Below are 27,486 nucleotides of genomic sequence, written 5' to 3'. Positions count from 1 at the left end.
GATGAGCCTAGTGAAGAGATGAACGTCTATTTAGTATCCTCTGCTGTTGTAAATGTAAGTCGTAGGATTTTTGCACACTTTTCTTTAATGACAGAGCATGCTATAGCACTATTTTATGAAAAAGACTTGTTAGATGCTTTGTAGCCTCAACGATAATGAGCGCGGCCCACGCGGTCGGTTGTATTTTTTTCTTTTGGAATGCCTACTTTCAGGGTATCAGATCCTTGCAGTTGGGCGCTAGGCTAGCATGGCTGGAACGCCATCGATTGGTGAAAGTTGGTTGGTTGGGACCTCGTGGCGCACATCTCTTGGCTGTGAGATACTCACATGGATCAAAACAGGCATTAATGCCTGTAACCAAAGTGTGTGAGCTGGGGTTCAATTATGCATGCGGGATCAAAAGTGGTTTCAGCCGCTGTACGGGTTTACCTCCGCTCTTGACATGTGTAGATGCAATCACAGGGGCCCAGTCACATTTGTCTCTGCCTTTACGCCCGGCCCTCTATATCACTATGCATTAACGACTGCGATTCGTTATTCTTGGAATGGTTGCATTTTATTCGAGACCTTGCACATTGCTCGACCCTTTGAAGGATCGAGAGCGCAGCTACGGTCATTAGGATGCTGATTAGCGATGTAGTACCCCGCGCAATACACCAAATTGCTTGCGGAGAGACACGGGTTTACGAGGGTTAAAAAGAAACCCCATGATAAGGTAGGTAAGTACTTGCTACTTGAGCCGCATATATCGCCGAGTAGGCATTTTCCAAGGGGATCGAGACTGTCTATAAGAACCTGCCTTTCTGACGAGGGACTACAGAGGACGGCAACTCCTACACTGTTCTTAACCCATCCCTGAAAAATAACAGTAACAATCCACACTCCTGGACAACAAAGTATACCACAACATGGTAAGTAGTAAGCTAGAGGTTATGAATTGTGGCTAATCACAGACATAGGATATCTTGGTCGATGAGGTAACAACTGGTGCTGATGTATTGTATGACACCCGCTGATTACACATGTTCAGTCAGTCATCGTTGCCGTTGCTGGTGAGGTCAATGACACCAGAGAGCAGCCTTGGAAGCGCTACTTAGCGCTTGAGAAGGCTGAGGGCAAAGTTGAACGTGCTACATGGCAGCCGGGGCAGCAGAAGCCTTGGGAAAAGCCCTGGATTGGCTGGCAAAGCGCTGTCGCCGCCAACAACCCTAACACTCAGGGCACTTGATGCTGTGGTATATTAGCAAAGGTTTCAGACGCTTGAATATTGAGATTTGATGTCCCTTGCCTCCCAACCCGAATATATCTGAGCCTTTCTGTCCTTTTCTTCCATATTCTTTGCTCAGGTCTAGTTAGTGGTACGGAATATGTAGTGTTTTCCACAAATCTATGCCATTTGCAGTTACTGTCAATGTAAACAGCTAGATAAACTGTACATTGTCCTCATAATACTACCAAACTGTACATTCTTATCATCGGTGCTTCATTGAGAAAACAAAACAAATGCCCGGACATCGGCACTATGTCTTGGTGGACCCGCAATTCCTTCTCTCTGGGTGATTTTGAATGCAGCATGAGCAGAAACTGTAGGTTTATCAGGTCATCAAGCACATTTCCACAACTATGTTTCCCACTTACATTTAGAAAAGCTATCATCTGTATCGTAAATCTTCATCAAAATCCCTTCGGTTGGCGTTTGGTCACTCATGTAATACCACTTGTGGGCAGGATTGTGAACCAGATGATAGATCTCGTTCACCCGGTGAGGCAGAACGGTATCGACTAGGTGCAGGTCTTCTTTGGAAATGGAGGTGTAATCACAAACAGCAAGCGGGCAATCAGTCACTGGATGCGAGATGGGCCTCCAGAATCTAGCTCGGTGGTTAGAATCGAAATAACATTGTTGCGGGATTAGTTATAGGGCGTATACGTGACAGCCATCCACCGATCGAAGGAAACGCCAGAAGGTCTGAACATCTGTAAGGCCTCTTGAAGCCTAAATTGTGCGTTACCGGGAGAGTGGTCAATATAGTCGTCAGCTTGATTCTGGAATCGCACATGGGAGTGGATTCCTACCAACGTGAACCGACGTCGCAGCCTGGAAGAAGCCACTGTTGCCGAGCTTGCGCACATTGCAGTCGTAGACAATCACGTCGCTTGCGCCCAGGCGAGCTTTCAACATTTCGGCTACTTCAATCAGGTATGGATGGTCAGGTCCCTCGATTTTGCCGTCAGGTTGATTGTAGAACTCGTGCCGGATGAATTCAAAGCCCTCGATATTTAGAGTAGGCTCCGACGAAACTGTTCTGACATCTGTTACGGAGACGTCGAATGCACGTTCAGTGATATTCGTCGTCTTGGATGGATCTTGTGAGAATGGCACTGCGCATGAGTATGGCTTCTCGGTTTTGAAATTATCCGAGACAATCATATACTTCAGGGAAGCATCGGTAGTCACACTGGAGGCCATATTAGCGCTCGCATTCAAAACAGTTGGTCAGAAATCAAACAGTAAATCAGCAATAAATATCAAATAAGCAACTTTGGATTGCAAAGAAGGGAGCAGTAGAAGAGCTGGTCAGAATAAATATTCTTTAAAGCCACGAAGAGCCGAAGGTAGTAGACAGTTCGGTAGCGCCCTGGAACAATATGCTAGATGAATGGTCTCCTGAATCCCAGAGAAACGCGTATACTCCATTCAAGCAGCTGTATTGGTTCCTTGTACATGATTGAAATATTGCTTCTCCTACAAGTCCAACATGGTGGGCGCTTTGGCCGCAGTTTGATGTGATAGGGGTGTGGTGAAGCTGCTGATTGGCGCAATGAGTGCATGGCTGGCCGCAGGTGCAACTGCCATTTGACATAAACGATGCACTCGCCAGCCAGCGGTGGACACGTCGACAAATAGAAAAGGGTATAAATGACAGAGGAGCAGGGGTGGTGTGTATTGAGGGTTACGCGGTCCGCCTGGGCCTCCAGTTACACAAGAGGGATGAGGCTCAAGGACCTCCGTGCCATTGCCGTAACAGCCACCCAGCCAGCGCCCCCGCCTCTGAGGTCCTTCCCATTTTCTTTTGGCCATCTATATGCTAATACCCCACCAAGGCTCCAGGGCCTGTCAGTCTGATATAGAGGCATACTCCCCTTCCTACTACCCAACACTTCATGCAAGACCGTGTCTACATCTGGATTGATTTGAGTATCACAGACGTGAGTTGCCTGAATGTTCGCCTAGATGACCGCCAAAAGCAACTTGGAAGATGGGGAGGAGGGCATGGAAAACGCGTAAGGAGTCCGATCGAGAATCTACCAAACGACCTGATAGCGCCATTTCTAATGAAACGCAATATTCAGGAGGAACAATTGCCAGCAGGCCTGGAAAGATGCCATAGATATGTGCTACAATATCCTCGGCGAGGATGACTACGACCTTATTAGCAGCTTTGAGAGCCCTGAACAGGTCATTGACAGCGTCAAAGAGCTCGAAGTTCGCTATGCTAAGAGTCCAATTATGAGGATGCTGACTAGCCTTCAGCCTCATCTCAACCGTCTACAGACCTTTGTCACGTTTCTGTTCCTTGGATTAGGTGCCCAGAATATGAGCGCCGCTTGCATTTGGGGTGCGGCCACGTTACTCATCGAGGTATTACAAAACCATCATCTCCCACGAACAGGTCTTAAACTAACAGCCGATCACACACAACATATAGTTGGCGAGCCATTCGGAGCGATCCATGCAAGAAGTCACGGTCTTGCTCAACGAGCTTGGTCAGCAACTTGCCCTCTTTGAGATTTACAGCAGATGCGTCAACCTTGAGCCACACCTACTGGAAGCATTTTTTGATGTGCTTGTCGATCTCATGCTCAGCGTCGTTGGTGCAATCAAATACTTTCGCAAGAACGACGTCGACAGTGCAGTCCTGGCTCGCGGTTGGTCGCCCGTGCATGATAAATTCCTGCTCACGCTGCGAAATATTACCTCCAAAGTCAATCACTTACGAGAGTTGGTCAAGGCTCAGGGCATTATTCAGCTCAACGAGACGCAGAACCAAATTGCTCACTCCTTGGCCCAGCTGCACGCTGAAATTGACACGGTACAGGGGAGGACAACCGAAGTAGCGGCCAAACTGCCTTGCTATTTCCTTCCCTTCCAGCGAAACTTCAACTTCTTTGGGCGCGAGGATATCTTGAAAAAGATATCTGAAAGTCTTGCACCCGCATCCAAACCTTCCATTCGTACTGTTGCTCTCTGGGGCATCGGGGGCATCGGTAAGACCCAGGTGGCACTTGAGTATGCAAACCGCCTCGTGTTTGATGGTGTGGATGCTATTCTCTGGGTTGGTTGTGAAACTGAGGCGGAAATTGCCAAGGCATTTACCGAGATTGCCTCTAAGCTTGGGCTAGCTTCGTACACACCGAAGAATACGCCGGCTGAAAACAGATACCATGTTTTGCAGTGGCTTCAGACTACATGTAGGCTTCAAAATGATATTACTCATCAATATGAGCTTATGCTGACAGTTCCAAGCTGCCAAATGGTTGATGATATTTGACAATGTCGAGAACGAGCAGTCTTTTGTTGGCGCCTGCCCACTCACGGGCAATGGAAGCATTTTGGTCACCTGCCGCAGCGAATTCTTTGCAGCCTCTATGGCATCCACATCGATTGAGGTGCCGGCATTCACTCCGGAAGAGAGTGGAGAATTGCTGTTCAAGATTCTGAGGCGTGATGATGCTGCGGATGAGCGTCTTGCGGCTATCGAGCTGGCTAAGCGGTTGGGTGGTCTTGCCCTCGCATTGGATATTGTAGCTCAACATATTCGCTTTTCCACAAGGTTCCGCACTATCCGCAGTTTCATTCCCTACTACGATCAGCACCGACTGGCTCTCTCGAAGCGTCCCACTCGGGGCATGTCGGGGATGTATTACCCTAAAGACCTCTCTATGGTCTGGCAGGCGGCTTTTGAAAATCTGAGCCCCGATGCGTCCAAGTTGCTGTCACTGATTTGTTTCCTCGCCCCCGAAGGAATCCCGCAGTCCTTACTGGAGGCAGAGAATCTGCCGGCGCCGGGTTGGGAAGTTCTCACATCCGAGGAGTTGTGAGTTGCTTACTCTTTTTCTATCCTTCTAGTGCCCACGCTCTAATAACAGTGCTTCAGATTTGACACAGCTAAGGCCGAACTACTCGACCTGGCCCTGATTCGCATGAACGAGGAGACAGGGGACATATCCATTCATCGCCTGACCCAAGATGCGTACTTTGACCGTATGAGTGATGAGTGCCGTATTGCCGTCTTCCGCGTCGCCCTCATCCTTTTGAGGATTGCTTATCCCAATAGAGGCTTTTCGCACTTCTATACCCGCTGGCCTATATGCGAGAAGTTGCGGCAGCACGTCCTCTTTTTCCAGGGTAGGTACGAAACTTTAATGAAGGCCAAATTCTCTTGTCAGGATGAAGACTTTACTCGCCTTCTGTGCGATTCGGCGTGGTAGGCCTTCCATATTCCACTATTCTATCGCTCTTGTATTCGGCTATTTGCTCTGCTAATGACTATATTAGGTACCTCATGGAGATTCAATCCTTCCAGAGTGGGATACAGACTCTGATCAGAGCACGAGATAATTGTGAGGATAAAGAATCTTGGCTCTATGGCTACATATGCCACTGCATTGTCCCAATGTACGAACTCATGGGCTACTCTCCCAACGCTGTGGAATACGCAAAGCAATCGCTTGCCATATGGGAGAAGACATCTAGAGATTCAAGGGAGCTAGCCATGGCGCATAGCCACATGTGCTACGCACTCGGCTCCGCCTGGAATGGAGAGGAAGCCCTGGCGCATGCCCGACGGGCAATTTCCTATGCTGAGAAGCTGCCTGAACCAGAACGCTACACCCAGTTTAATCTGGATCGGTTCTTACGCAATTCTGGGCGTGCACGTATGGCGCTGGGTCAATATGACGAAGCTCTGCAGGATTTCGATCAGGCCGAGAGACTACACAAGATTCTGTACGGCCCTTTGAATCATTATGATGGAGAGTGAGTTCACCTTATTCAAGCTGGTCCCCTTTTGTCTTTATGTAAATACTCTCGAGGATGATGTCTTGCTTACAGTCGGATGCAGATGCGCTCTCGAACGCGCCAAGATTGCCGTCCGCAAAGGTGATCTTGCCAAAGCCCATGAGCTGAACGAAAAGTCTTACAAGCTTGTCTCAATGGGCAAGCCCACACATTCAAGTGTCATGGCATCACGCTACAGGCAGGCAGTGGTTTGCATGCAGCAGGGTGACGACAATGCTGCGCTGAATCACCTCCAGTATGCCCTACAGATTTGCCAGCTGAACGAGGCCCAGAGAGGCGACAAGGGCGAGTCAGCGCGTGTAAAATGGCGGCTAGCACAGATCTTTGACAGAAAGGGCTTTGAAAATGAGGCGAAGCTTTTCAGAGAAGATGCCGAGGAGACAAAGCGGCAGCTCGATGGAACGGGTAATTATACTAGTGGTATTAAAGGAGATGACTCGTGGGATGTCTACTTGAGTATCCTATGCAGGTAAGATAGGATATGGTCAGCAAAATAATTGCTCCAGAGGATTGGAAAATTGACTACCAGGTAAGTCCACGTTGTATGACCGACAGAGTATAGGGAGGCAATAAAGATTCGTGCCACCAAATTGAACAAGCACCTTCTTTCATCCGACCGTGTCCTACCCACACCTGCTTGCTCACAATCTCAGCTCCCCTTTCTATAGGTTATTTAAAAAAGCCGTAATGCCCACCATGCCCACCATACCCACTATAGGCTAGCAGAACATTTGTAAGCTGATTGAGTATCAAGCAGAAACAAATTAGCAGTTATGGATCAAAGCGATACTTGGATGTTTATGGACTCTCAGTTCACACTTCAAAGGTTTCTATCTTCTTAAGAACATTGGTTCTATCACAACTTGCTTATAGTAGTCGCATTCTTTGGGATCCCAAACTTTAAAATATCCTCTTCAGTCTTTCCATCTATTGCCAGCTCCGCTAGAACCGGACCGAAAGTGGGCGCAAACTTGAAAGTATGGGCTGCTCACAGACCCAAAATCATATCGGGATGACCCTTCAAGGTTGCGATGATGAACTGTCGATCAGGCGTGATGGTATACTAACATGTAACTGTACGAAGGAGTTGTCGGCCTTCATCAGGGAGAGATCGTGCCATAAAGGAGAAGAGCTAGGATGGAGATACCTCTATATTATCCTCGGAGTCCTCTGCTTCTTCATGGCTATTCTCCGCTCCTTTTGTTTGCTAATAAGCGAGTCGCCTAAGTGGTTGGTCCTGCGGGGCGAGAGAGAGGAGGCCGTTGCGTCCATTAATACAATAAGTCGAATCAACAAGTCCGCATACATCATGTCAAATTCCCAACTTCGTGAAGAGCAGACAGAAAGCCACCGATCCATGCGGATGACCTTCTCTATGATAGCAGGTCTTTTTGCGAGGGAAAGACAAGTTCGTTCTATGATCTGCCTGAGCCTGGTTTGGCTACTTGTCGGCATCGCGTATTTCTCTCTGCATTTTGAATGACACGTGAAACAAAACTGACAACTGCCAGGTATCCTGTATACATTTTCTTCCTAACGTATTATCTTGAAGCACACAGTGCTCAAATCGGCGATGGAAGTGACTATCAAACATTCCGCGACTGGCGGTCTCTTCGGTTGCAGAAATTCCAGGCCCTGTACTCAGTGCGTATCTCATTCGAGTCTCTTTTCTGGGTCGTCGCCGAATAATTACTGTGACAGCATATGCGTATGCAATTTTCGCTGGTTTATTTACTACTGTGAATAACGAGGCTCAGAATCTTGGTTTCTCGTGCATGATCAAATTCTTCCTAACTGCTATGTACGGTGTTATCTATGGATAAGCACTCGCCTGATAGTCACACTTAATCTCTATCTCATATTCAATCTGTTCCAGCTATACTCCTGACGTCATGCCCGACAACTACAGGGGCATTGGGTGTGGATTGACGCTGGCTTGTGGGCAAGTCGCATCACTCACATCTCCATTCATCGCTACGTGGGGGAATGGTTACTCCTCGGTGACAATATTTGTCTGCTGTGGACTTTTTGTAGACATCGGGGTTGTGTCTTTGATTCTGCCATTTGAGCCTACCGATCTTGACAGATAATCGAGAGTAGACTTTTATCATGTGATTGATTTTTGGTTACATTGAACCCAATTCGGACACTATATACTGGAGTTTATGTATTTGCATGCATCACTCATCGAAAAAGACCGGGTGATTCCTTGAGATCGTGAAGCACATCCCGCCCTGAACAGACTTCCTCACAGCGAGGTCTCCTCAATCTGAAGGAAGCAAAGGAGTCGGCTTGCTAACCATTGCAGTGTTATGCTGCATATTTCCCCATATCATCGGGCTTTCTTGTTGCGGATAGCTTTTCCACCTCGCACGAATGGTGCTTTTGCAGCCTCGTGCTCTTCATTTTGGCAATATTGAAGCTGCGGAGTATGCATGACCACTTGTGGCACTTGTGAGACAACAGGGGTATAGCAGCCTATTCTTTATTGAGAGACGAGGAGAGGCCCGACGCTCTGCTCTGGGCTGGGTATACGTGGGGTCACTCGATAACGGTGATAGTACGAGGGTTGTCAATATCTGGCCAAATGACAGGAGCCAAAGCCACAGTGTAATGACAAACCTCAATCCGCAGCAGCCATTGATCGGTCAGAATAAATCCATTTCCAGTAAGGTAGAACTTCATGACCTGAGAAAGGACTCGCTTGATTTAACAAAAAGGCTGATATCCCGGGTTGCTCAATAGGCTGAGAGGTTAAATCCCCTGCAATTTCGACATTCTTTCGTGGCATTCTTCTGATTGTGTATGTCGAGGGGCTGGACGTTGGCAAACTCACAGAGTCGTGTCACATCTGTACAGCTAATATAGTGTAGGAGTGGGTGCATGTTGCCCATCCACAAGTTCGGCCCTCCAGGCAGAGAAATAATTCTGGAGCGTTCATCTGCGATTTCGACCAGATTGCTGACACAAGCAGTGACTATATAGAGAGTCGCCGAGGGTGCAGTGGGAGGTAAGAAATGAGCAGTGGGCAGTGGCTCCCTGACTCCGGCCCTGGTAAACAGCAAGAGCCAGCGCTGATCTGGTCGTTGTGTTGAATCTGTAGCCTCCCTCCTCATATTACGACCATCAGCTCGGTGTATTCGCACAGCGCTCACACTCCTGAGGGGCAAAAAAGCCAAGGGTAATTTTAAGGTGGCTTCGCGGCTGAGAGAGGGTGTGAGTGAAAGGACGCGTGATACGACGGGAGGTTAGCACTGTGGGGGAAACACTCACAATAGTTGGCTTGGCCGATCTCAACAAGACGCGATAGGTACCGAAGCTTAGGACCCAGGTGACGGTCACAAGCTCGGTGAAGCGGTACCAGCCATGGGTGGCGAAGAGGAAATATATATCTGTTATAGTAGACAGAAGACGGCAAGGTAGATGGATGAGCCGGAGTCGGAGTTGGGGGTTGGAGTCAGGAATCAGTGTGGAGGAAGGGGAGAGGAGGATACAAGGTTGGTTGATCAACGTTGGAGAGTAGGAAAAGTGGGATCCCCTTTATAAGCCATCAGCTGACATGAACAAACAAGAGTGTGATGATCTTCTGCATGCTCTTACATCAGGAAAGAAGGCAAACTCCATTGCACCATCATGCGGCAAACCTCTACACTCCAGGTACCTGCGTTTGTGGCCTCCTACAACTCCCAATCTAACTCTTTACTGGCTCCATAAAGACAGAGACGGAGTAACTTGAACCATAAGATAGAGTATTCTTTTCATAGCATTGCGAGGCCGAAACCCTCTTCTAGATACCCGAATCAACGCATTGGGGACCCGAAATTGAGATACCCAGTACACAACTGAATCCCATCACAATCGCAGCTAACTGGAGGATCCCGAGAGTCAGGAGATAGAGAAAAAAATAGAAACAAAGAGAAAAAAACAAGCTTCATGGTGAAAAAAGAAATCAATGGATTTTGTTCGCCTGGAGAAATCCCGCGTCCCATATCGTCGTAAACAGCGCTAATGCCTATCCGTATTGGCCTTCGAGATCTCTACAGTCGGTTCGGGGCGGATGTAGTGACTGGCCACTGGTAGCCAGCGGCGTCGCTGAACTTGTAGCCGTAAGAAGCAGTGAAGTCGTCGAGAACGGCGGGGCCACGGGAGCCTACAATAAGAGGAAAAATCAGTATCTTTGTCAATTCCACACTGTGAATCCTGGGTCTTACCGTAGGGGTACTCCATGGGGATAATCTCCTTGTTGTCGTCCAGGTAGTGCAGGAGCGGGGTGAAGATGCGCCAGGAGGCGTCCAACTCATCATCACGAACGAAGTTGGAGTGGTCACCCTTGAAGGCATCCAAGATCAAGGACTCATAGGCCTCAGGGATCTTGAGGTCAGAGAAGCGGCGGCGGTAGGTCAAGTCCAGCTCGGTCACTACCGTCTGCATGGACAGACCAGGCAGCTTAGAGTTCATCTTGATGTAGACGGACTCGTTAGGCTGGACACGGATGACCAGCTCGTTGCGGGGAATATCCTTGAAGATACCAGAAGTCACGTCCTTGAACTGGATGCGAACCTCGGTCTTCTGCTCGTTGAGGGCTGGGAGAGAAAGTCAGCATCAGCGATTGAAAACAAATATCAGTTGAAGACATACCCTTGCCAGCCTTCAGGATGAAGGGAACACCGTCCCAACGCTCGTTCTTAATGTAGGCGACCAGGGCGCAGAAGGTAGGGCAGCGCGACTCCTTGGGCACGGTGTCGTCCTCCAGGTAACCGGGCTTGCTACCGTCGAGCGAGCGGCCGTACTGTCCAATGATCACGTTCTTGGGCTCGATGGCATCCATCGCGCGCAGAACACGGACCTTCTCATCACGGATATCCTCCGAGGAGAAAGAAATTGGGCGCTCCATAGCGAGCAGGGTCAGCACCTGCAGCAAGTGGTTCTGCATGACATCACGAATGATGCCGAACTCGTCGAAGTAACCACCACGGCCCTCGGTGCCGAAAGGCTCCTTAAATGTGATCTACTCCGAAAATTCTCGTCAGAATTGATCATCACTTATCACAGCAATTAGAATTACAAATAACGCATACCTGAACGTTATCGATGTGGTGACGGTTCCAAGTCGCGTTGAAGAACTCATTGCCGAACCGCAGAATGAGAATGTTCTTGACCATCTCCTTACCCAGGTAGTGATCAATACGGAAGATCTCCTCCTCCTTCCAGTTGGGTTCCAGGGCCTTCTGGAGGTCGCGCGAGCTCTGGAGGTCCTTGCCGAAGGGCTTCTCGACCTGTGACGTGGGGCGCGGGGTGATTAGCGTGGCTGTTGCCTCGGTTAAAAAAAAATTGTGCTGGGGTAGTGACTCACGATAATGCGAGCGAGACCGGACTTGGGGTAGCAGTTTCGCTTCAATTGCTCTGACACGGTAGTGAAAACACTGGGGGGAAGCGCCATGTAGAAGACGCGGTTCTGCTCCTTCGATTGGCGGCCGTTCTCCACCTCCTCAAGGTGCTTGTTAAGGTTGATGAACGAGTCATCCTGGTCGTATTGGCCGGAAATGTAAGAACACAGCTTGCAGAACTGATCTAATTGCTCTTCGATCTCCTTTGTGGGAACCTTGATATAGGAGCGCACGCGCTTAAGGTATTCGTCATGGTCCATCTTCGTCCGCGCATATCCGACGATCTTAATGTCCTTGGGGAGGAATTTGTTGCGGAACTAAGACGATTATCAGTTAGTGGGGGATGCGTCGCCTTTCCTTTATTTCCGAGCTGTTGTCATCACATACAAGACCGAAGAGTGCGGGAAACTGTGTCAGCAGATTAGCTTTGGGGCCGGGAGAGAGCACACCGAGGAGTCATCCCAGATGATGTGAATTGGAGGGAAATACGAACCGTCTTCTTTTTAGCAAGATCGCCGGAGGCACCGAGCACCACGATGATGGTGTCATCCTTCAATTCGATGGTGCTGGAATGGAAAGACATTGTCAGTGGGGAATTTGGGGGGGTGGTCAAGTTGACGACGGCAAAATCTGTCTTTTAAAAACGAGCTGGACGGAGGGGCTGTGGCCGGGGGGGGAGGGAAGAGAATAATCGCGGGGCAGTGAGAATGCGATCCCAAGATTGATTCCGAGGAGACAAATCAAAGCAATGGGGAACCGATGGCACGATACGCGCTCGATCAACTGGGCTTGTCGGAGGTCCAGGAGCAGCAGCAGGGAAGGTGTTGAGGTGAGGTTGGCGGCGCGCTTCCGCTGCCGGAGGGGAGGGGAGGTGATGTCAGAGACGAGGAACTAGAAAAACTCACCCAGCATTCTGGCGCTCATCGCCCTTGTTGATCATACCGGCCATTTTTTGGTGCAACAACAACAACAAATATACAAGGGGATGGGAGAATCAACGGAGAGTCAGAAAAGAGGAAGTAAGAGGCCAGGAGTTGTTGGGAAAGAGGGAGAGAGCCCTTCCAACAGGATCCGGCGGAGTACTTTTTTAATGGGCAGTCTCTCGCGCAGCTCTTTTCTGGTGGGGCTGGAGGAGTGTAGCCCGGCCGTAATTTATGGTTTCCTCCGTTTTGCTCGGTCATTTATTGTCTGGTGGATAAATTGACCTCAAAAAATTGATAAAAGAATAATATGAGATGACGCTTGCGCCAATACGCTACTTCTCGAATCCTATATAAATCATCAGCGTGCACCTGGTCGCTCATTATCGTAGCGACAGTACATCTTAGTCTTCCTCCACCGGATCACCATCACCAGCTCCCCCCTACTATATTCGACTGTACTCCGGGCTGGCTTCCACTTAACTCCGGATCTCCATAGTCATCACGGCCCTTTTTATTTCCTTAATTCCACTTGGATTTATCTTGCATTCGGACGAGAGCTTAGTCAATTTCTTTCTTTCCAGCTGACCCTCACCCCGCGTGGGCACGGCTTACTCGAGGGGTACTGGTTTTGGTGCAACGTGAGCTACGCTAATCTAGCCCCTCGCAAAGACCCCCTCTTAAGGCGGTTCCAATCGAACCCCCTAGTTGTTCTGGAAAGCAAAAGGAATATTTGGTTCTCTCGCTATTAGTACCAGGTCATCTGATAAGCCATCGTTACAGGTAAAACAGTGACACAGAAACAGCCTGAAAGCATCTGGTGTGGAGTACGTGGCCAACTACCGTGGAAGTTTTGTACTCCGTATACAATTCGAGTATGAAGGGAGCGCATCACATAATCTTACTCAGAAATTAAACTATCAAAAGAAAAGATCACCCTCTTTGTCCTGTCTTTGCGGTCAGAGAGGCGTCTCGATAGTGGAGCTCTTTCGGCAATGCATCCGCATGATGGGCTCTGTAGATGAGATGCGCCGATGAGATGCGCCGGTGAGCTGCAGAAGCCTGGAGGGCTATCTGCAGAGTGTCACAGCTCCACCAAGTCTAGGAAAGACATAGTGAGCAACTGATTGCATTTTACCGAAGCTACCCGCTAAGCATGGAGGATCTACTAGCACAAAGTACATAAGAAAGCAGCCAGTCATAACCAGCTATTATTCTACCGCACCATACTGTGGACAGGATAGAAGTAATGAATTCATCCTCAATATTTCGTACAGCTACGTACGACCCGTACCTCAAGATGGTATCATACCTTGATAAGGCTTTTGAATGCTACCGGTGACCGAAATCGTGGAGGAGGGATCGGCACATTTGTCATCTCTCATACCAGACGGATTCTATTTTCCCGTCGCACTTACTCCGGGCCCCTCGAGCCATTCGGGCCAGCGTATGCCGGATTCGGAGCATATTAACCGTTGAAAAAGCCATCCTTACAATAAATGTTTATGTCCTTTACAAATTAGTCACAGGGTACAGATCCGCGGAGACAAGATTCGACGTATCAAGACCACGGGTTGCGGACCCAATGAGATGTGTTCCTGCGAAAAGAAAAGTATGTGTACTCCGAGTAGTTTGCATACAGTACTCCATTGTAATGAAGATTCGAAAAGTGTGGAAAGAACAGGGCTCGTCTTCCTCAAGATCAGCCTCAAATCCTCCCGAGACTCTTAATTCACAGAGATCCCGAATCCCAGAATGTTCCATAATAATGGTGGGGCGGGGTTTGAGGGGAAGATGTCTACAGTAGCTTTCCCAATGAAGAAGCTCGGTCTGTACTTCGCCGGAGATGTATCCGGCACGGGGCAATGAACGGGTTTCTAGCAGTAGTACAACTTGGTCATCAATACTTTACAAGTGGCTCGTAACGATCAAATAATCAACTTCTCTCCAAATCATCAAGATCAGCAAATCAAAATCTGCCAATTCACCAGGTTCCCTCAAACAGGGCCGAGCAATGTGCCGAAGGGTACAGTCAAAGACCGACGTAACCGGGACCTCGGGAGCCCATCAAAAGGCAGTCTTAAGCGCCAGGGAGCAACGTCATGGTGAGATTTGTCAGCCTGGAGGCTCCAACCAAGGCCCAGCCATGTAACTCCCATCCATTACAATTGTAACTTGGCGACGGAGTCGCAGCCGGTCGCAGGACCGTTCGGAGGACAGACGCCCGGCTGGCAGAAAAATCACGGTGTATTGGGCGGTGAAGAGATGATGTGATCGATGGAAAAAAAAGTCAGATGACCAGTTGAGCGATAAGTTTGATAAGCTTGATAAGGATGATGGGAACTGCTATCACCATGTGACTTGAGTGGAGATCCTGGAATATCTATTTTTCCAGGTCAGCCCCATCAAGACTAGTCTGTCCATCACGGGACCTCGCTTACCCTGTCGCTAAGGACCCGATTGGGATTAGTGCGAAAGCGGCCACCACACCTCCCAATTTGATTGTGCGCTCGACTCTATCAGCGACGACATCCACGACAACCGGCAACGACTTCTGATCTCTTGCGGGTCATTCCTTCGACTTGTTATTCTTGCCCGCTGCTCAGAGAAAAGCCGTCACAATGCCTTCGGAACAGGGACACCGACGTGAGTGCTTCAACCCTGGAGATGTACGCCCGTTATCGATCGCCGTGTCAAGTCGAGGTTGGAGAATGAGGGAATCGCGACGGGGGATCGGGACACGGCGCATCGGGGCACACATCGACTGCGAGGATGATTTGAACTGGTCATGCTAACAGATATCGTTTCCTTCTAGTCTACGTCAAGTAAGTTATCACTATGCCCGCCGTCGTCGCGTTTTGCACACAGTCCAGTCTACATGTCGAAAATGGAGTTTGGGTCGAATTTTGGTTCAAGGGAATCACACAACGCTTGGGAGGAATCGACTCGGATGATCAGAATGCACATCACCGTCGATGAGAATCAGCAGTCTAATACGGATTTCTTTATAGGGGTCGCCACCTGAGCTACCAGCGCGGAAAGCGTAACACCAACCCCAACACCAGTCTGGTTCAGATTGAGGGCGTTGATGACTCCAAGGCCGCCAGCTTCTACCTTGGCAAGAAGGTCGCTTTCGTTTACCGGGCCAAGCGTGAGGTCCGCGGCTCCAACATTCGGGTGATCTGGGGCAAGGTCACCCGCCCTCACGGTACGCATCGACTCGATCAGAGCAGCAGCAGTTTCGCTCTCTCTGCATCAACATCCTACTCCCGAGCAGCGGCAGCGATATTACATACCTCGCTCGTTTTCCATATCGGTTCACTAACATTTTGCCCCGTCCAGGCAACTCCGGTGTTGTGCGCGCCAAGTTCCGCAACAACCTCCCCCCCAAGACCTTCGGTGCCACCGTCCGCATCATGCTCTACCCCTCCAACATCTAAACGGCTTCTCTATGTTGTATCTAGTGGGCGCATTTCCCCGATCCTTTCTGCGCGCAGACGGAACTTCGGTGTCAGGCAAATGGAATTTTAAAAAAGTCGAGACGGAACGAAGCCGGATGTTGATGGCAAGGTGATGGGAGTTGGCGGTTTGATAACGTTTTATTCGTGGGAGAAGGCAGGGCCACTTATCACAGCCCTACGAATCAAAAAAATTTAACAACGTTCACTGTCTGGGATGAAAGAGCGCGAGGGGGATGGGGTGATTTGACTGCGTTGTATCTGCCAGTGAGGAGTGTGGTATTACCCACGACTCCGCATTGCGGACATGATATCGGTCTTCTCCTGTTGTCCAAGTGCCTCTATTCGTTTATCTTCTTGTGTTCTGTGTTTTTCTTGGTCCGATACTATGGTCCACAGCGTCATTCTACTCATCTCTACCTCCCCTATTCTCCCATCGCGTATCTGACGCTCTCACACGCAAGATCTCTCATACCACTATGCTTCCTTCAACGCCGGTCTTCCAGGTCCAATCGAGTTCGAGGTTTTGTTTCCGCATGCGCCGCTGCCCGTTCTGCCCGCTCTCTGTTTTTCCTATGTGATAGACGAATTGCATTATCTTGCTCTGGCTACTCCCCCACGGCATTTTTGGATGAACTCTGTAAGAACAAGATCTCCATAACCTGACCCAATGCGACTTGAAATCCCGATTGCGCCAGCGAATACCCACCTTGTATGCATCTATTCAGCTCCTGGTATTCCCTCGGTAGTTTGCCAATGCGCCCGTCTTCTCGCTTCTGTAGTTACCAGTACTCTAGTAGCAGTAGATCGGTTACTTGCCCCCTGACTTGATCTTGAGTTGTTTGTGGAGAGTAACAGCCGAGATCTAGATGGTCTCCACTTGGATAAATTGCGGCATCAAGGACAGCCCTATGCGGGTGGCGCAAATTGTGAGGACCCATTCAGCCAGACACACAAAGTAACTCCGCGGGAATTGGGTGTGTACATCCTCAAGTCAGTTGATCTTGTTTGGGGTTGGACTATTAATCGTCATTCTCTTTTCTAGGGATCTAGTCTTGACCTGGGCTGTCAGTATACCCGCTATGCGCAGATCTTCCCTAGAAGGCATTCCTAATGATTTCCAGGGCTGGCTGGTACTTGATGTATTTATATATGAATTCCCACATTTTTCCGGTCGGGTTCTCACAACTATGAACCGTCTGTACGTTGAGTAAAAGAGTAGAGTCATGGGATTCTGGAAAGGGTTTGGATAGGCTCAACAGGCATCGACAAGATGTTCTCTCACCTAGAAACACATTACTCTAGATATTGTGTGTCTCGGTAAAGATCCTCTTTGATGAAATTCTTGAATGGGTAATAGTAAGGACAATATCAAACCTCAAAGCTACTTATCGCAGCATTGGTCAAGGAGCTGTTGTTGTCGGAGGGCATGCTTACAATCTGGCAGCGGAATGGAGTTGATCCGAAATATATCTTGGCTCCTCCCGCAGCCGCCTCGGATGGATGCCGATCACGGTGGAATCATATCCTAATGAACTAATGGCATTACCGAAAAACAATGACAAATACATTCTATCCCTGCATCATACTTGATATGGTCCATTAATTAACAGCAATAAACAATGCACCCTTTTCTATGCGGGCGGCATCAGGACTGCACATCACCCATAAACCAGCCAATTGGAAGCCAGCGGATGGCTAGGCATCACGGGAGAACTCAAGGAAAAAATAGACCAGGAAAGAACGGAAGAGTTAGGAAAGATGTTCGGCTTGGGTCAGGTCAGACCTCGTCGTACTGGACACTGTGAGTGTTTGGGACTGAATCCGGGAACGAGGCGTTGACTAGTAGGTACCCCAGGTCTGTTCGCTCGAATTGGGGGGGGTGGGATGTCTCAGATGAGAGGGGAAAAGAATAGGTGGTGATGCGTTGACTGGTATATGTACGGAGGATCAGGATACCTCTATGTCTTTAGTTTGGGATATTAGTATTAAGGATTCAACCAGTTCCTGGACAGGGACTATGAGGTCCTCCAGTAGTCCTGAGTGTGTTCCATTAGGCTGGCCCAGTCCCTGACAGAGTTCGCTTCACCAGGCGCATAAGAACATTGTCTGTCCGGCTATTAATAAATTTGTTTTAAGAGGTGGGGAACTACCTAAATACCGGAGTACTGACTATGCTACTGTGCCCACCACTAATGCACCTTAAACCGTTCAGGTCGGTCGGTTTTGGGACAACAGGAAGAACACCACCAATCGTATCCACGCAATGGCACGGGCTGTGTACCATGGCTCGTTTGGGTGTCCAGGCACTGGGCCTGAAGCATACCGAGCAGGTGAATTATTATGCCCGTCTTCTCGTCTGGCAAGAAAAGAAGAGAATAGGAAGATGATCAGGACTATTTAGCTAGTACGCCGTATATCTACTTGGATCATATCAATGACCTCGAGATCTGTAGATAGCCGACAGTATCGGACTTCCACGGTCCCACGAGTCACGACGCCACCGAACATGCCGCGGATCTCCCCCAGGGACTGACTTCTGCCTGTCTGCGCATTGCGTGGCTTGTGTCGTCAACACAGAAACTTCGGGTGGCATGGCATGGACTACGACTCTTTTTTAAAAGCAATCGGCTGGCACATCCACCCCATCTCCAACGACTTTCTCCACCGATCGATCTTTTGCTCTCCTCCTCGTCCTGAATCTTTAGTCCCTTAGTCCTCCAAAACTACCAGTCCATCTCACCCACCGACTTTCTCACCTCCCCAGCCTTCGCCTTTTGCTTCTTCGTCCACAACTCATCCCCCTCCTCCCGTACCCCCTCGGTCGATCGACCATATTCCTGCTTCCTGCGCTCGGGCAGTCCTCAGTGTCTCAGTCCTCATTGAATCCCAATCTACACCGGGCTACCTCCACGCTGTGATCGCCTTGGCAGTTCCCACCCTTCACAATCGCGCGCTCCACCAAGGCCGCCAAAAGCACAAAGCTCTGGGCAGATCACAACCGTTTCAGAACCCGCCCTAGCCACCCAGCTGCCTTGAATCACGGACGCTAAAGCCAAAAGAAAACTGGACCCATCCGGTTTTTCTGATAAAGATGGCAGGCCCCCAGGAATCGACCACTTCTCCTCGTCGGAGTCGTGGTTTCAGCGTCAAGTCGGAGTCTTCCCATAAAACCAACAATTCCGGTCATAAATCGCGTCTCTCAGAGTCCTCTCAGGAGAAGGCCCGGCGCAGTCTACACACCAAAGCTGATCCTACGGTCGCGATGAACGAGTTGCAACCCAGTATGTTCGCAATGCGGCCCTCTCCTCCTCCTCCTCGTCCCCATGTGGGCCCGGACCATGCGATCGCATCAACCCCCAGATTCACTCATGACTGACACCTCGGACAGTGGCGGTTGCCCTGGAGAAGTCCAATTTGGGCTCTCTGCGCGCAATGGAGCATAAGGATCAATATGGCAATCCTATCAGTGCGTACCTCCTTCTGACACATTGCTGACCGTTGATCAACGACAGTGGATAAAACTAACTCTCCCTTGCGTGGCATCAGCCGATCCCGACTGGTCAAACCCCACCCGCCCACGTTTCGAACGCCCGCTGGATACCATCCGCTCCTTCGAAGCAGCCATCTACGGCACCTACACCAGTACGCGCCCGGTCTCGTACGCCCGTACAGGTTCGTTCGCCTCTATTTCCTTTCGCGCAGGGAGCCCAGTTCTGATCTCTAGCAGACGATGCAGCCTCGCAAATGGGCGATTACAGTCGCCGGACAAGTTACTACGGAGGTAAGAACCATTGATCTGCTCTCCATTGACTTCCCACCTGAATCACCAACTAACCAGTGTATCCAGGCAACAACAATGGCTACTCGAATCGCGGATACAGCGATCAAAACGGCTACGGACGTAACGCCCAATCCCGCCCAGACAGCATGATAGATGCCTACGGCAGTTCCAGCCAGGCCCCCGAGAACTCCTATCCCTACAACAACAACAACAACAACAACAACAACAACAATAACAACAACAACAACAATCAGAACGGCAACGGTCGCCGCCCGCGCCATACCCCACGCATGTCCTCGGACCAAGGCGCCCACGGAAACGGCAACGGCGGGCAATACGCCTACCAGCAGCAAAACTACCAACGCTCCTACGACAATGTCGCCGCCATGTCCGGCTCCGGCTCCGGCTACACCGATTCCTACGGACAATCAACGGACCCGAGTAGTCTCAACAGCTCGATGGACCAATTGCAGCAGCAGGCCCTGCAGCAACAGCGACTCGACGAGCGTGCTCAAGCCGAGTATGGTTTCCAGGGCTTTGGCGGTAGCCCGAATATGAACGGGTATGGAAAGAGTCTCCCGTCTGCGCCGGCGGCCGTCGCAGATCCCGGCTGGGGTGGTGCGGCTCCTTCCAATGGACATCTTAGGAAAAGCCCGGCGGCGAATGTGAAGGCGCAGGCGCAGGCACAGGCGAATCCGGAGAAGAGGAAGAGTTGGTTTAAGAAGCGGTTTAGCAAGGGATAGAGAGAGACAGATCTGGTTTGTGCTGTTCTGTTCTGTTCTGCTCTGCTCTGCTCTGCTAGCCGGTTTTCTTTTTTCTTGCTCCGACTCGAGATCTTTTCGCTTCGAGGAAAGATGTATCAACATTCATCCATTCATCGACTCATTTATTTCCGGACTGGCGTTTTCCTGGTCTTTGGTCCCATTGGTTTACTATCTCATTTCCATGATGACTTCCGGGGGTTCTACTTTACCCCTTGTACATGGATGTACCGCGATTGGGATATGCAGCAACATTGTTTCAATGTCCTTTCATGTCTTCTTTTCTTGCCTTTTTCATTATGTTTTCCCCTTCTGCTTGCTGGATTGTGCTTGTGCTTCTTCGCTTTCGAGTTATGCTTTACGAGGTCATGATACATGGGTTTATTATGGGATATGGGGATTTGGGAATATTTGGAGATTTTGTCAACGTTTTGGACACGGTTTCTGATTTTATTTACGGGGTTTGAATCATCTCTTCTTACGACTTTATTTTTTGCCCTTTTGTGCATATGGATAGCTGTTTTTACCCCTTACCCTTTTTGCGCTGCTAGACTGCGGTCCGGATATACTGGGCACTGTCATTGCAAGAGCGATTCTGTTTTCTCCTCCAGTGAACTGGGTTTAGTGAACTGGGTTTACTTGTAGAAGTAGGCGTTGACTACGACCAGGGCTGCAAGCCAAAACATAATCCAGTCAATATGCACTATCATTAAAACTCAAAGCCTCTTCCACCGAATAACCGAACCACCAGAATCCTCATAAGAAATCCAGTGCCCACCTAAACAAAGCAAAAATGGGAATCACAAGAGCAATCACATCCCCCACACTACCACTCTTCTCATAAAATCTCCGCCCCCTCAAGGAAACAAGAGAGACAATTCAAATCCTGTAGCTCTCTCTCCTCGTGGATCAAAATCAAGATTCAAATCAGGATCAAACCCGCCCTACTTCCGCCCCATAAGCTTATGCTTCAATTTATCCGCCAATCCCTCATGCACGGGGGTCTTCTTCTTCTCCTTCTCCATGCGGGATGCCTCGTCGAGGTGGACATTTCCCTGGCCGCCGCGCTGGAAAAATAACAAAGATAGTTAGCCACAGTCCCAGTCCTAGTCCTAGTCCTCGTTCTGAAATCACATCCTGGAAAATACATTTCCAGGAGAGGAGAGGGTGCCAGCATTGGGGGTGGAAGGTGGAGCTGGACGGGAGGGATGGTCCTGCTTACGCCAATATGGTAATTCTCATCTGTCGAGTTGCGCACCGCCAGCTCGGGGATCATCTCTGCGTCGTGCGGCACTTTGGAGGTTGCGCGTACATGCGGGGATCCGATGTTGCCGAGGCCGCCGCGCTGTGAAGAGGATGTGGTTAGTATTTGATCGACTTGTCTTCTTGAAGGAGGGGCTTGTAGGTTGTAGGGTTGTAGGGGTTTGGTTGTAGGCTGGGGGTCGCGGGGGCTGACTTACACCGGCCGAGTATGCGCCATCGCCCTGGTCACCGTAGACACCCTCGCGGACGATCTCGCCGTCGACGTATCTGTTACTTGTTAGTTATCTGCGCAGGGGAGACGGGGGTAGCGGTAGTGGCGATGGTAGAGGTGGTATATACGTACTGGGTGGAATCATGGCCGATGTTGCCCTGGCCTTGCATCGAGGTGGGAGTATTAGTTCAGATTGCGCATTTACGTGGACCAGCTCGTTCTCATGCTTACCGCCGCGGCCGTGGGAGACCATTGGTTGTTCAGGTTCGCCCATTGTGAATTGAATGGGGGTGGTAGATCTGGATGTGGCGGAGGGGTGAGTGGAAGCTCTCAGCCTGGGGGATTCTGCTTGGGATATAGAAATGTCTGAGGAGGGGGCGGTGTCTGATTTTTTGCTTATCGCATTCTCAGGGCTGAGGTAATTTGTGGAGGTTGGCGTGTGTTTAGAGGTGGACGGACTGGGTTTGGCTTGGACTGAGTATGTCACGGGTGGGACTGCGATAAGACGCAGGTACGCGATCGGATGAGCCAAAACTTACCTTACCGAGTCAATAGTGTAGCTTGTACGGAGGTAGGTTTGATCCGTTGGTATGTAGAAGGGAGAAAGGGTTTAGCGGAGGGCTGGATGCTGGTTGAAATATAGTAGGAGAATGGGGAATACGAGAATGACCCGGGAGGGATGGTAGAAGAACTTGTTTAAATCGGAAATCTTGATCTCGCCATCTGCGGCCTGAGGCTGAGGAAAATAAAATGACTAACTGACCAAAATGACGGATGGGAAGAATATGCTCTCAGGTATACTGGACCTATAGAGAACAGCGTTAACGGCAGGTTCTCTATCTGGGCTGTCTTTGGGTTTAGGCTTACGATCGTCTGCGATTGGTGACGTCGAGACTGATAAGATAAGGCCCCGCGATTGGCGGGTGCGGTGACTAAATCGGTTTACTGATAACTAACTAACTAACTAACTAACTAACTAACTGACGACCGAGGCTTGGCAGAGTATACGGAGTAGAGAGAAATCATAGGAAGGCTTGAGATCAAATTGAGAGTATTTGCTACGCGAATCCAGAAAGTTGAATATTCACATGTCGAAAAGCACAGGTTAGTCCAGATCCTCTACCCCTAGACCCGATCGAATACGCGAGAGGTTATAGAGAGAAGCCGTAGCTTGTTTTTACTTGGCCTAATTCTTCTTGGCCTTGCTGGGGCCGCCACCAGTGGTCGGGAGTCCCATGAAGATCTTGAACGAGTCGTAGCTGAGAAACGGTTAGCACAGAATATGAACACAACGAAGGGGGGGGGGGGTTCATACATCATCCACTGGAGACCAGTCTGTAACATTCCGTTAGTTTTCGATCTAGCGAGATCTCTGGAGAGGACTACTCACCAAGGTACCAATCATCACAATACGAACGGGCAGTCCATTCCACAGACCGCGGAATCCGATATCAGCATAGATACGGCTCATCGCAGCACCGAAGGCCTCGCCAGCTTGACGGTTTGCATTCAGCTTGCTAACCATCACATCGGATGGGTGCGACACCACCGCGCAGAGAATACCGGCCAGGTAACCAGCGGTAAACGCAACGGCCGTCTGGGCACCCTTGTTATAGTCTGACTTCTGGCCCGGCAGCTTGTTGTAGATCATCTCTACGATCGTCTCGAACGAGGCAAACTTCATCATAGTGTACGGAATCTGACGTCCCCAGAGTGGGTACAGACCCTTGTACAGACTGGGTGGGGACGGTCAACATGTTTCTGAAAAAGAACAACCTTGTTTTAACAACAGATTTCCTGCTGGAAGGGATCTTACCCGGATACACCTTCCTTGGCGACGACTGAAGAAATACCGCTGAAAGTACCTCGGAAATCAGGAGGAATGGTAGTCTGCATGCGCACCTTGACGGACTCGAATGGGCAGAGGGCGACGTCGGCGATGAACTCGGCGGAGGCACTGGCGACCAGGTACAGAGAGGTTTTCCATTCGGCAGCACGCTCTTGTCCGACGAGATCACTGTAGAATTTCTTGAAGTACTCATAACCGCCATACTTGAATGCTCCTTGGGCCTGTGATGTGTTTAATGAGCGACTGTTCGATGAAATTTTGTTGGATGGTTCGGCATACACTGTAACCAAAGAAAGTGGGACTCCAACCAGTGAACACGCCGCGGAAACCCTCGGCAGCACGGATCGTGTGGAAGGCTTGCATGTTGCTCTTGTAGAGCTTAGGGTCAACCTGGCGACGGCATTTGATGAGATCCAGAGGGGTCACTGCCGTGTGAGTGAGGCCCTAGAGTCGACCATATCAGTAATGAAAGTCCCGGCTGTTAATGGCATACCCGGCATAATTGATACTGACGCAGGCGAGCATACCACCAAAAGTGCAGGCGGCATAGTACTTGGGAGTCCAAAGCTCAATCTTGCCCGCTTTTTCTTGTGCCTTGTGACTGGCAATATTGTATTCTCGAGCGGCTTCTTGGGCAATCACATCGGCCTTGTTCTTCACATTATCGATCGCACTCCAAGCAGGGAACGGGTCGCGTCTTTGGGAGACCGACTGGGGGGATTCCTCAGGACGTAGCAGTTGTTTCTTAGCCAGCATCCCGAGAGGATGCTGAGCCGCAAAAGTCGAGATGATCGAGTCCGGGATCATGTTGATCTGTCACTCATCCAAGGATGTACAGTGTTAATGCGGGTCCTCAAAAGTGGAGACCAGCGATCGGAGATGCTAGGTCGAACGTGGTTGGAGGGAAAAGGCATTGGCAACGAACCGATCAAGTCTCACAACGCAAAGTATGGATTCAAAGAAGAGGATGGCAGTTGAAACCGAACAAAAAGTACAGAGACTTTGCCCAAAGCAAGGCTGGGAATCGCTCGACTCACAGGCTGAGCCCCTCAAAACCGACCCCAAAGAATGACGTATTGGGTCAGCGGGTCTTGGCGTGGGAAAAAGAGGAAAAGCGCCGAATTTCGTCAAAAAGAACTGTCGAGCCATCTCGAACGCCCTCCCCCACACCCCTCAACGCCCTTGACCCTTCATTCATACATACACAATGGCTTCCTACCAAACGGGCAGTGAAGCCTACACCCGCGAAAATCAAACATCAGCCCCCGCGGCTCCGCAAGCTGCCTGGGCCGACAAGTACCGCGGGGTTGGTCCCTCCCCCTCCCTGACGATCTGGAGCTGTCCGAGTACTCATTGCACGAACTATAGGCTACCGTCGAAGACCTCGATCCTCCTCTCGCATTGTCGGTCTCCCCTAATGATCCTATCTCTGCTGCCCTGATGGCCGCCTACGAGCGCGACTACACCCACCTCACCGTGATCGACGCCGCGAAGCGATCCCTCCTCGGCTACCTGAACATCCCCCGGTTAAAGGAGCTCCTACAGAGCGGTACCGTCAAGGATACCGATACAGTCGCCACAGCCATGCAGCGCTTCAACCGTAAGCGCGGTATCTATCAGGTTATCACGATGGAGACGCCGTTGGAGGAGCTGGAGCAGTTCTTCGAGAGCGAGACGGGTCCCAACGGCGAGAAGCGTGAGAAGCAGCAATTTGCCGTTGTGACCGATGTGACGCGCAAGTTTGTCCTCGGTGTCGCGACCAAGGCCGACCTGGAGGAGTTTGTCAAGCGCAGACCGGCGTGAGCGGGGGAATTATAATGGCATCCTTGACTTGGGGTTAAGCCTGCAATGCGGGATTAAAGCATATCGGCGTCCTCCGCTTAAGGGATTTGGGCATTGGGAGTTTTTTATTCATCTTCTTCTCCCGCAGTGCATATGGGCCCCTTCAACATGGACATGACACCCTTAACATTTGTCGAGATGGAAATGGGGTCCTTGAGGTACATGTGTGCAGCCAAATAATCTTGGCTGGAGCCAGACATGGATGGTGTTTTATGATATCCAACAGCAATACAAATTTTGCTTGTAGCTGAAAAAAAAAACTAATCTATGGTCGAAACATGCTCTTACACTCAACCTTTGAATTGCCCTGCAACGCCGTAAAACCAGAATATCCACGGACGATCATATTGTGCAGCAAGAGACTTGATATCGCTACTGTGCTTTCTTAGATTTGGCCTTGTCGGCCTCCTTTTGCTCGCCCTGGTCTTCCAGCCAGGCCACGTAGATGTACGCGAATAAGACCACGTTGGCCGCAATAGCTGCGGCAATGCCGGCAAAAGTTGAGTTGCCTAATACATGAATCAGCCTTGGTGGGCACTTTGGATCGCGAAATGCATATCATTTTGAATCTGACCTCTGAAGACCGTGTTCACTGTCAAGAAATAGATGCCGATGGGACCGAATACCATCGCGGCTGTAAAGGCTAGCAGCTTGTAAATGACATTTCTGACAGTTCACTCAAGTTAGATAATGGCTCGAGGCTTATATTGAAATAGTGTTGGAAAGGTCCACGCACGCTGGGACAGCTGGAGTGATGTCAGAATCACTCTCTGGGGCAGGCTTCGCCGCGACATCGGCATAACTTTGCCCGTGGGGACGGCGGGCGGACATGATGTGAGTTCTGTGGTATCGTACAGACTCGGAGACTGTTTCTGATCGATCCCAAGTTGGCCAATTTTGCAATTCTCGAAAGCTCACTTGTCGTGGGGGAGATATCAAGGTTGATAAAGCTAAGGTACCTTAGAATGCGGAGACAGCCTAACCTTGCCGCCGGAACGGAGATGAGTAAGCCATGTAGGTGCACCAATAGAAATCACAACGAGTCTGGATTGCAGTCCCTATCTGGCAACTTATAACGTAATCCACAGTCATTCGGAACACACCAGCCATTCGGAGCACCCACTCCCATTACAGAATTTTAAATCAGGATATCTCAACGAAAATGCATTAAGTAATTTAAATATAGCGATTTTTACATGTATTGATCCTATGGCCAGTCTCCCTACACCCACTACACCTAGGCGGAGCCCTAGTAGCCGGCCGATCTGCCTGAATAGGTAATTCGCCCTGCGTATGCGATTCTACCACAGGCGCTTCTGGTGGTAAATCTAGCTGCGCAACTAGCTGTAGGCCCTCTTCAACGGTCAAACCCTTTTGGCAGGGTATCTGCTTATGACCGATTGCGCTTCTTGACGATCTTCTTATTCGCTGCGCGTAGATTCGCGTTTTCTTGCGCTAGTAATGCGGTGTTGTGTAGCGATAGGCAGTGGCCCTTGATAATTTGATCCAACATGGTTTTTGATGGGCTTGGAGGGCTATTTGACCGTCGTTTTAGTAGATCCTTAAGCATTGAAGCTTGCTTTAGCAGCTGAATGACCGTTTTAGGTGTTTCTGTTGTAAATTGGCTAGATGGGCTGCTTAGCTGGCTGCTTGGTGGTAACGGAGTTCGTGGAGAGATATTAAGCTTCGAGAGCACTCTTTCTGTATCGATTAGTACTAGGCCACTAGCTGCGAAGCTATTTTGAATAGTGCTTGATTGGTAGGCTTCCTGCCGCGCGCGTTAGTAGTCTTCTAGGAAATCGAATTTATCGATATGATTATATCCTCTACGCGCAAGATCGCTTACGAAGCGACCGTACGCGCGCTTTAGCACTGCAAAACAGCCAACATCTAGTGGTTATAGTAGATGCGATAAATACGCAGGCATAT

At 49.9% G+C, this 27,486-nt stretch overlaps 12 protein-coding genes across 12 annotated transcripts; 6 read left to right on the top strand and 6 right to left on the bottom strand.

The window, feature by feature from the left end:
* Positions 1-908: 908 nt before the first annotated feature.
* N7458_001297 (uncharacterized protein) lies at positions 909-1,228 on the top strand (the record flags this gene model as incomplete). The annotated part of the gene is made up of 3 exons (XM_056904680.1): positions 909-911; positions 960-977; positions 1,031-1,228. The coding sequence occupies 3 exons, from the start codon at positions 909-911 to the stop codon at positions 1,226-1,228; spliced, it is 219 nt and encodes a 72-aa protein (XP_056768787.1).
* A 255-nt stretch (positions 1,229-1,483) lies between these two features.
* Positions 1,484-2,470, bottom strand: N7458_001296 (uncharacterized protein; the record flags this gene model as incomplete). Its single annotated transcript, XM_056904679.1, has 3 exons — positions 1,484-1,584; positions 1,639-1,871; positions 2,091-2,470. 3 exons carry the CDS (start codon positions 2,468-2,470, stop codon positions 1,484-1,486), a joined length of 714 nt encoding a protein of 237 aa, XP_056768786.1.
* A 765-nt stretch (positions 2,471-3,235) lies between these two features.
* Positions 3,236-5,623, top strand: N7458_001295 (uncharacterized protein; the record flags this gene model as incomplete). Its single annotated transcript, XM_056904678.1, has 6 exons — positions 3,236-3,285; positions 3,355-3,643; positions 3,711-4,448; positions 4,522-5,099; positions 5,160-5,410; positions 5,589-5,623. 6 exons carry the CDS (start codon positions 3,236-3,238, stop codon positions 5,621-5,623), a joined length of 1,941 nt encoding a protein of 646 aa, XP_056768785.1.
* A 55-nt stretch (positions 5,624-5,678) lies between these two features.
* On the top strand, positions 5,679-6,555 carry N7458_001294 (uncharacterized protein; the record flags this gene model as incomplete). The annotated part of the gene is made up of 2 exons (XM_056904677.1): positions 5,679-6,040; positions 6,126-6,555. 2 exons carry the CDS (start codon positions 5,679-5,681, stop codon positions 6,553-6,555), a joined length of 792 nt encoding a protein of 263 aa, XP_056768784.1.
* Positions 6,556-10,119: 3,564 nt separating this feature from the next.
* N7458_001293 (glucose-6-phosphate dehydrogenase) lies at positions 10,120-12,418 on the bottom strand (the record flags this gene model as incomplete). Its single annotated transcript, XM_056904676.1, has 8 exons — positions 10,120-10,232; positions 10,294-10,665; positions 10,721-11,090; positions 11,161-11,358; positions 11,436-11,786; positions 11,857-11,877; positions 11,963-12,035; positions 12,375-12,418. The coding sequence occupies 8 exons, from the start codon at positions 12,416-12,418 to the stop codon at positions 10,120-10,122; spliced, it is 1,542 nt and encodes a 513-aa protein (XP_056768783.1).
* Positions 12,419-15,010: 2,592 nt separating this feature from the next.
* On the top strand, positions 15,011-15,829 carry N7458_001292 (60S ribosomal protein eL33; the record flags this gene model as incomplete). The annotated part of the gene is made up of 4 exons (XM_056904675.1): positions 15,011-15,035; positions 15,205-15,214; positions 15,401-15,597; positions 15,732-15,829. 4 exons carry the CDS (start codon positions 15,011-15,013, stop codon positions 15,827-15,829), a joined length of 330 nt encoding a protein of 109 aa, XP_056768782.1.
* A 3,112-nt stretch (positions 15,830-18,941) lies between these two features.
* N7458_001291 (DUF2406 domain-containing protein) lies at positions 18,942-20,374 on the top strand (the record flags this gene model as incomplete). Its single annotated transcript, XM_056904674.1, has 5 exons — positions 18,942-19,131; positions 19,239-19,316; positions 19,397-19,522; positions 19,578-19,631; positions 19,698-20,374. The coding sequence occupies 5 exons, from the start codon at positions 18,942-18,944 to the stop codon at positions 20,372-20,374; spliced, it is 1,125 nt and encodes a 374-aa protein (XP_056768781.1).
* Positions 20,375-21,336: 962 nt separating this feature from the next.
* N7458_001290 (DUF3602 domain-containing protein) lies at positions 21,337-22,140 on the bottom strand (the record flags this gene model as incomplete). The annotated part of the gene is made up of 5 exons (XM_056904673.1): positions 21,337-21,459; positions 21,615-21,737; positions 21,853-21,922; positions 21,999-22,029; positions 22,098-22,140. The coding sequence occupies 5 exons, from the start codon at positions 22,138-22,140 to the stop codon at positions 21,337-21,339; spliced, it is 390 nt and encodes a 129-aa protein (XP_056768780.1).
* A 912-nt stretch (positions 22,141-23,052) lies between these two features.
* Positions 23,053-24,522, bottom strand: N7458_001289 (putative mitochondrial phosphate carrier protein; the record flags this gene model as incomplete). The annotated part of the gene is made up of 6 exons (XM_056904672.1): positions 23,053-23,125; positions 23,182-23,201; positions 23,257-23,602; positions 23,683-23,936; positions 23,995-24,159; positions 24,229-24,522. 6 exons carry the CDS (start codon positions 24,520-24,522, stop codon positions 23,053-23,055), a joined length of 1,152 nt encoding a protein of 383 aa, XP_056768779.1.
* Positions 24,523-24,922: 400 nt separating this feature from the next.
* N7458_001288 (putative cystathionine beta-synthase (beta-thionase)) lies at positions 24,923-25,518 on the top strand (the record flags this gene model as incomplete). Its single annotated transcript, XM_056904671.1, has 2 exons — positions 24,923-25,021; positions 25,084-25,518. The coding sequence occupies 2 exons, from the start codon at positions 24,923-24,925 to the stop codon at positions 25,516-25,518; spliced, it is 534 nt and encodes a 177-aa protein (XP_056768778.1).
* Positions 25,519-25,622: 104 nt separating this feature from the next.
* Positions 25,623-25,903, bottom strand: N7458_001287 (uncharacterized protein; the record flags this gene model as incomplete). The annotated part of the gene is made up of 2 exons (XM_056904670.1): positions 25,623-25,804; positions 25,846-25,903. 2 exons carry the CDS (start codon positions 25,901-25,903, stop codon positions 25,623-25,625), a joined length of 240 nt encoding a protein of 79 aa, XP_056768777.1.
* Positions 25,904-25,929: 26 nt separating this feature from the next.
* N7458_001286 (vacuolar ATPase assembly integral membrane protein VMA21) lies at positions 25,930-26,388 on the bottom strand (the record flags this gene model as incomplete). The annotated part of the gene is made up of 3 exons (XM_056904669.1): positions 25,930-26,066; positions 26,132-26,223; positions 26,294-26,388. The coding sequence occupies 3 exons, from the start codon at positions 26,386-26,388 to the stop codon at positions 25,930-25,932; spliced, it is 324 nt and encodes a 107-aa protein (XP_056768776.1).
* Between the last annotated feature and the right edge of the window lie 1,098 nt (positions 26,389-27,486).

Source organism: Penicillium daleae, assembly GCF_028827525.1.
Source record: "Penicillium daleae strain IBT 16125 chromosome Unknown utg000002l_segment0_segment0, whole genome shotgun sequence".
Lineage (NCBI taxonomy): Eukaryota > Fungi > Ascomycota > Eurotiomycetes > Eurotiales > Aspergillaceae > Penicillium > Penicillium daleae.
This window is presented reverse-complemented; position numbering and strand designations above follow the sequence as displayed.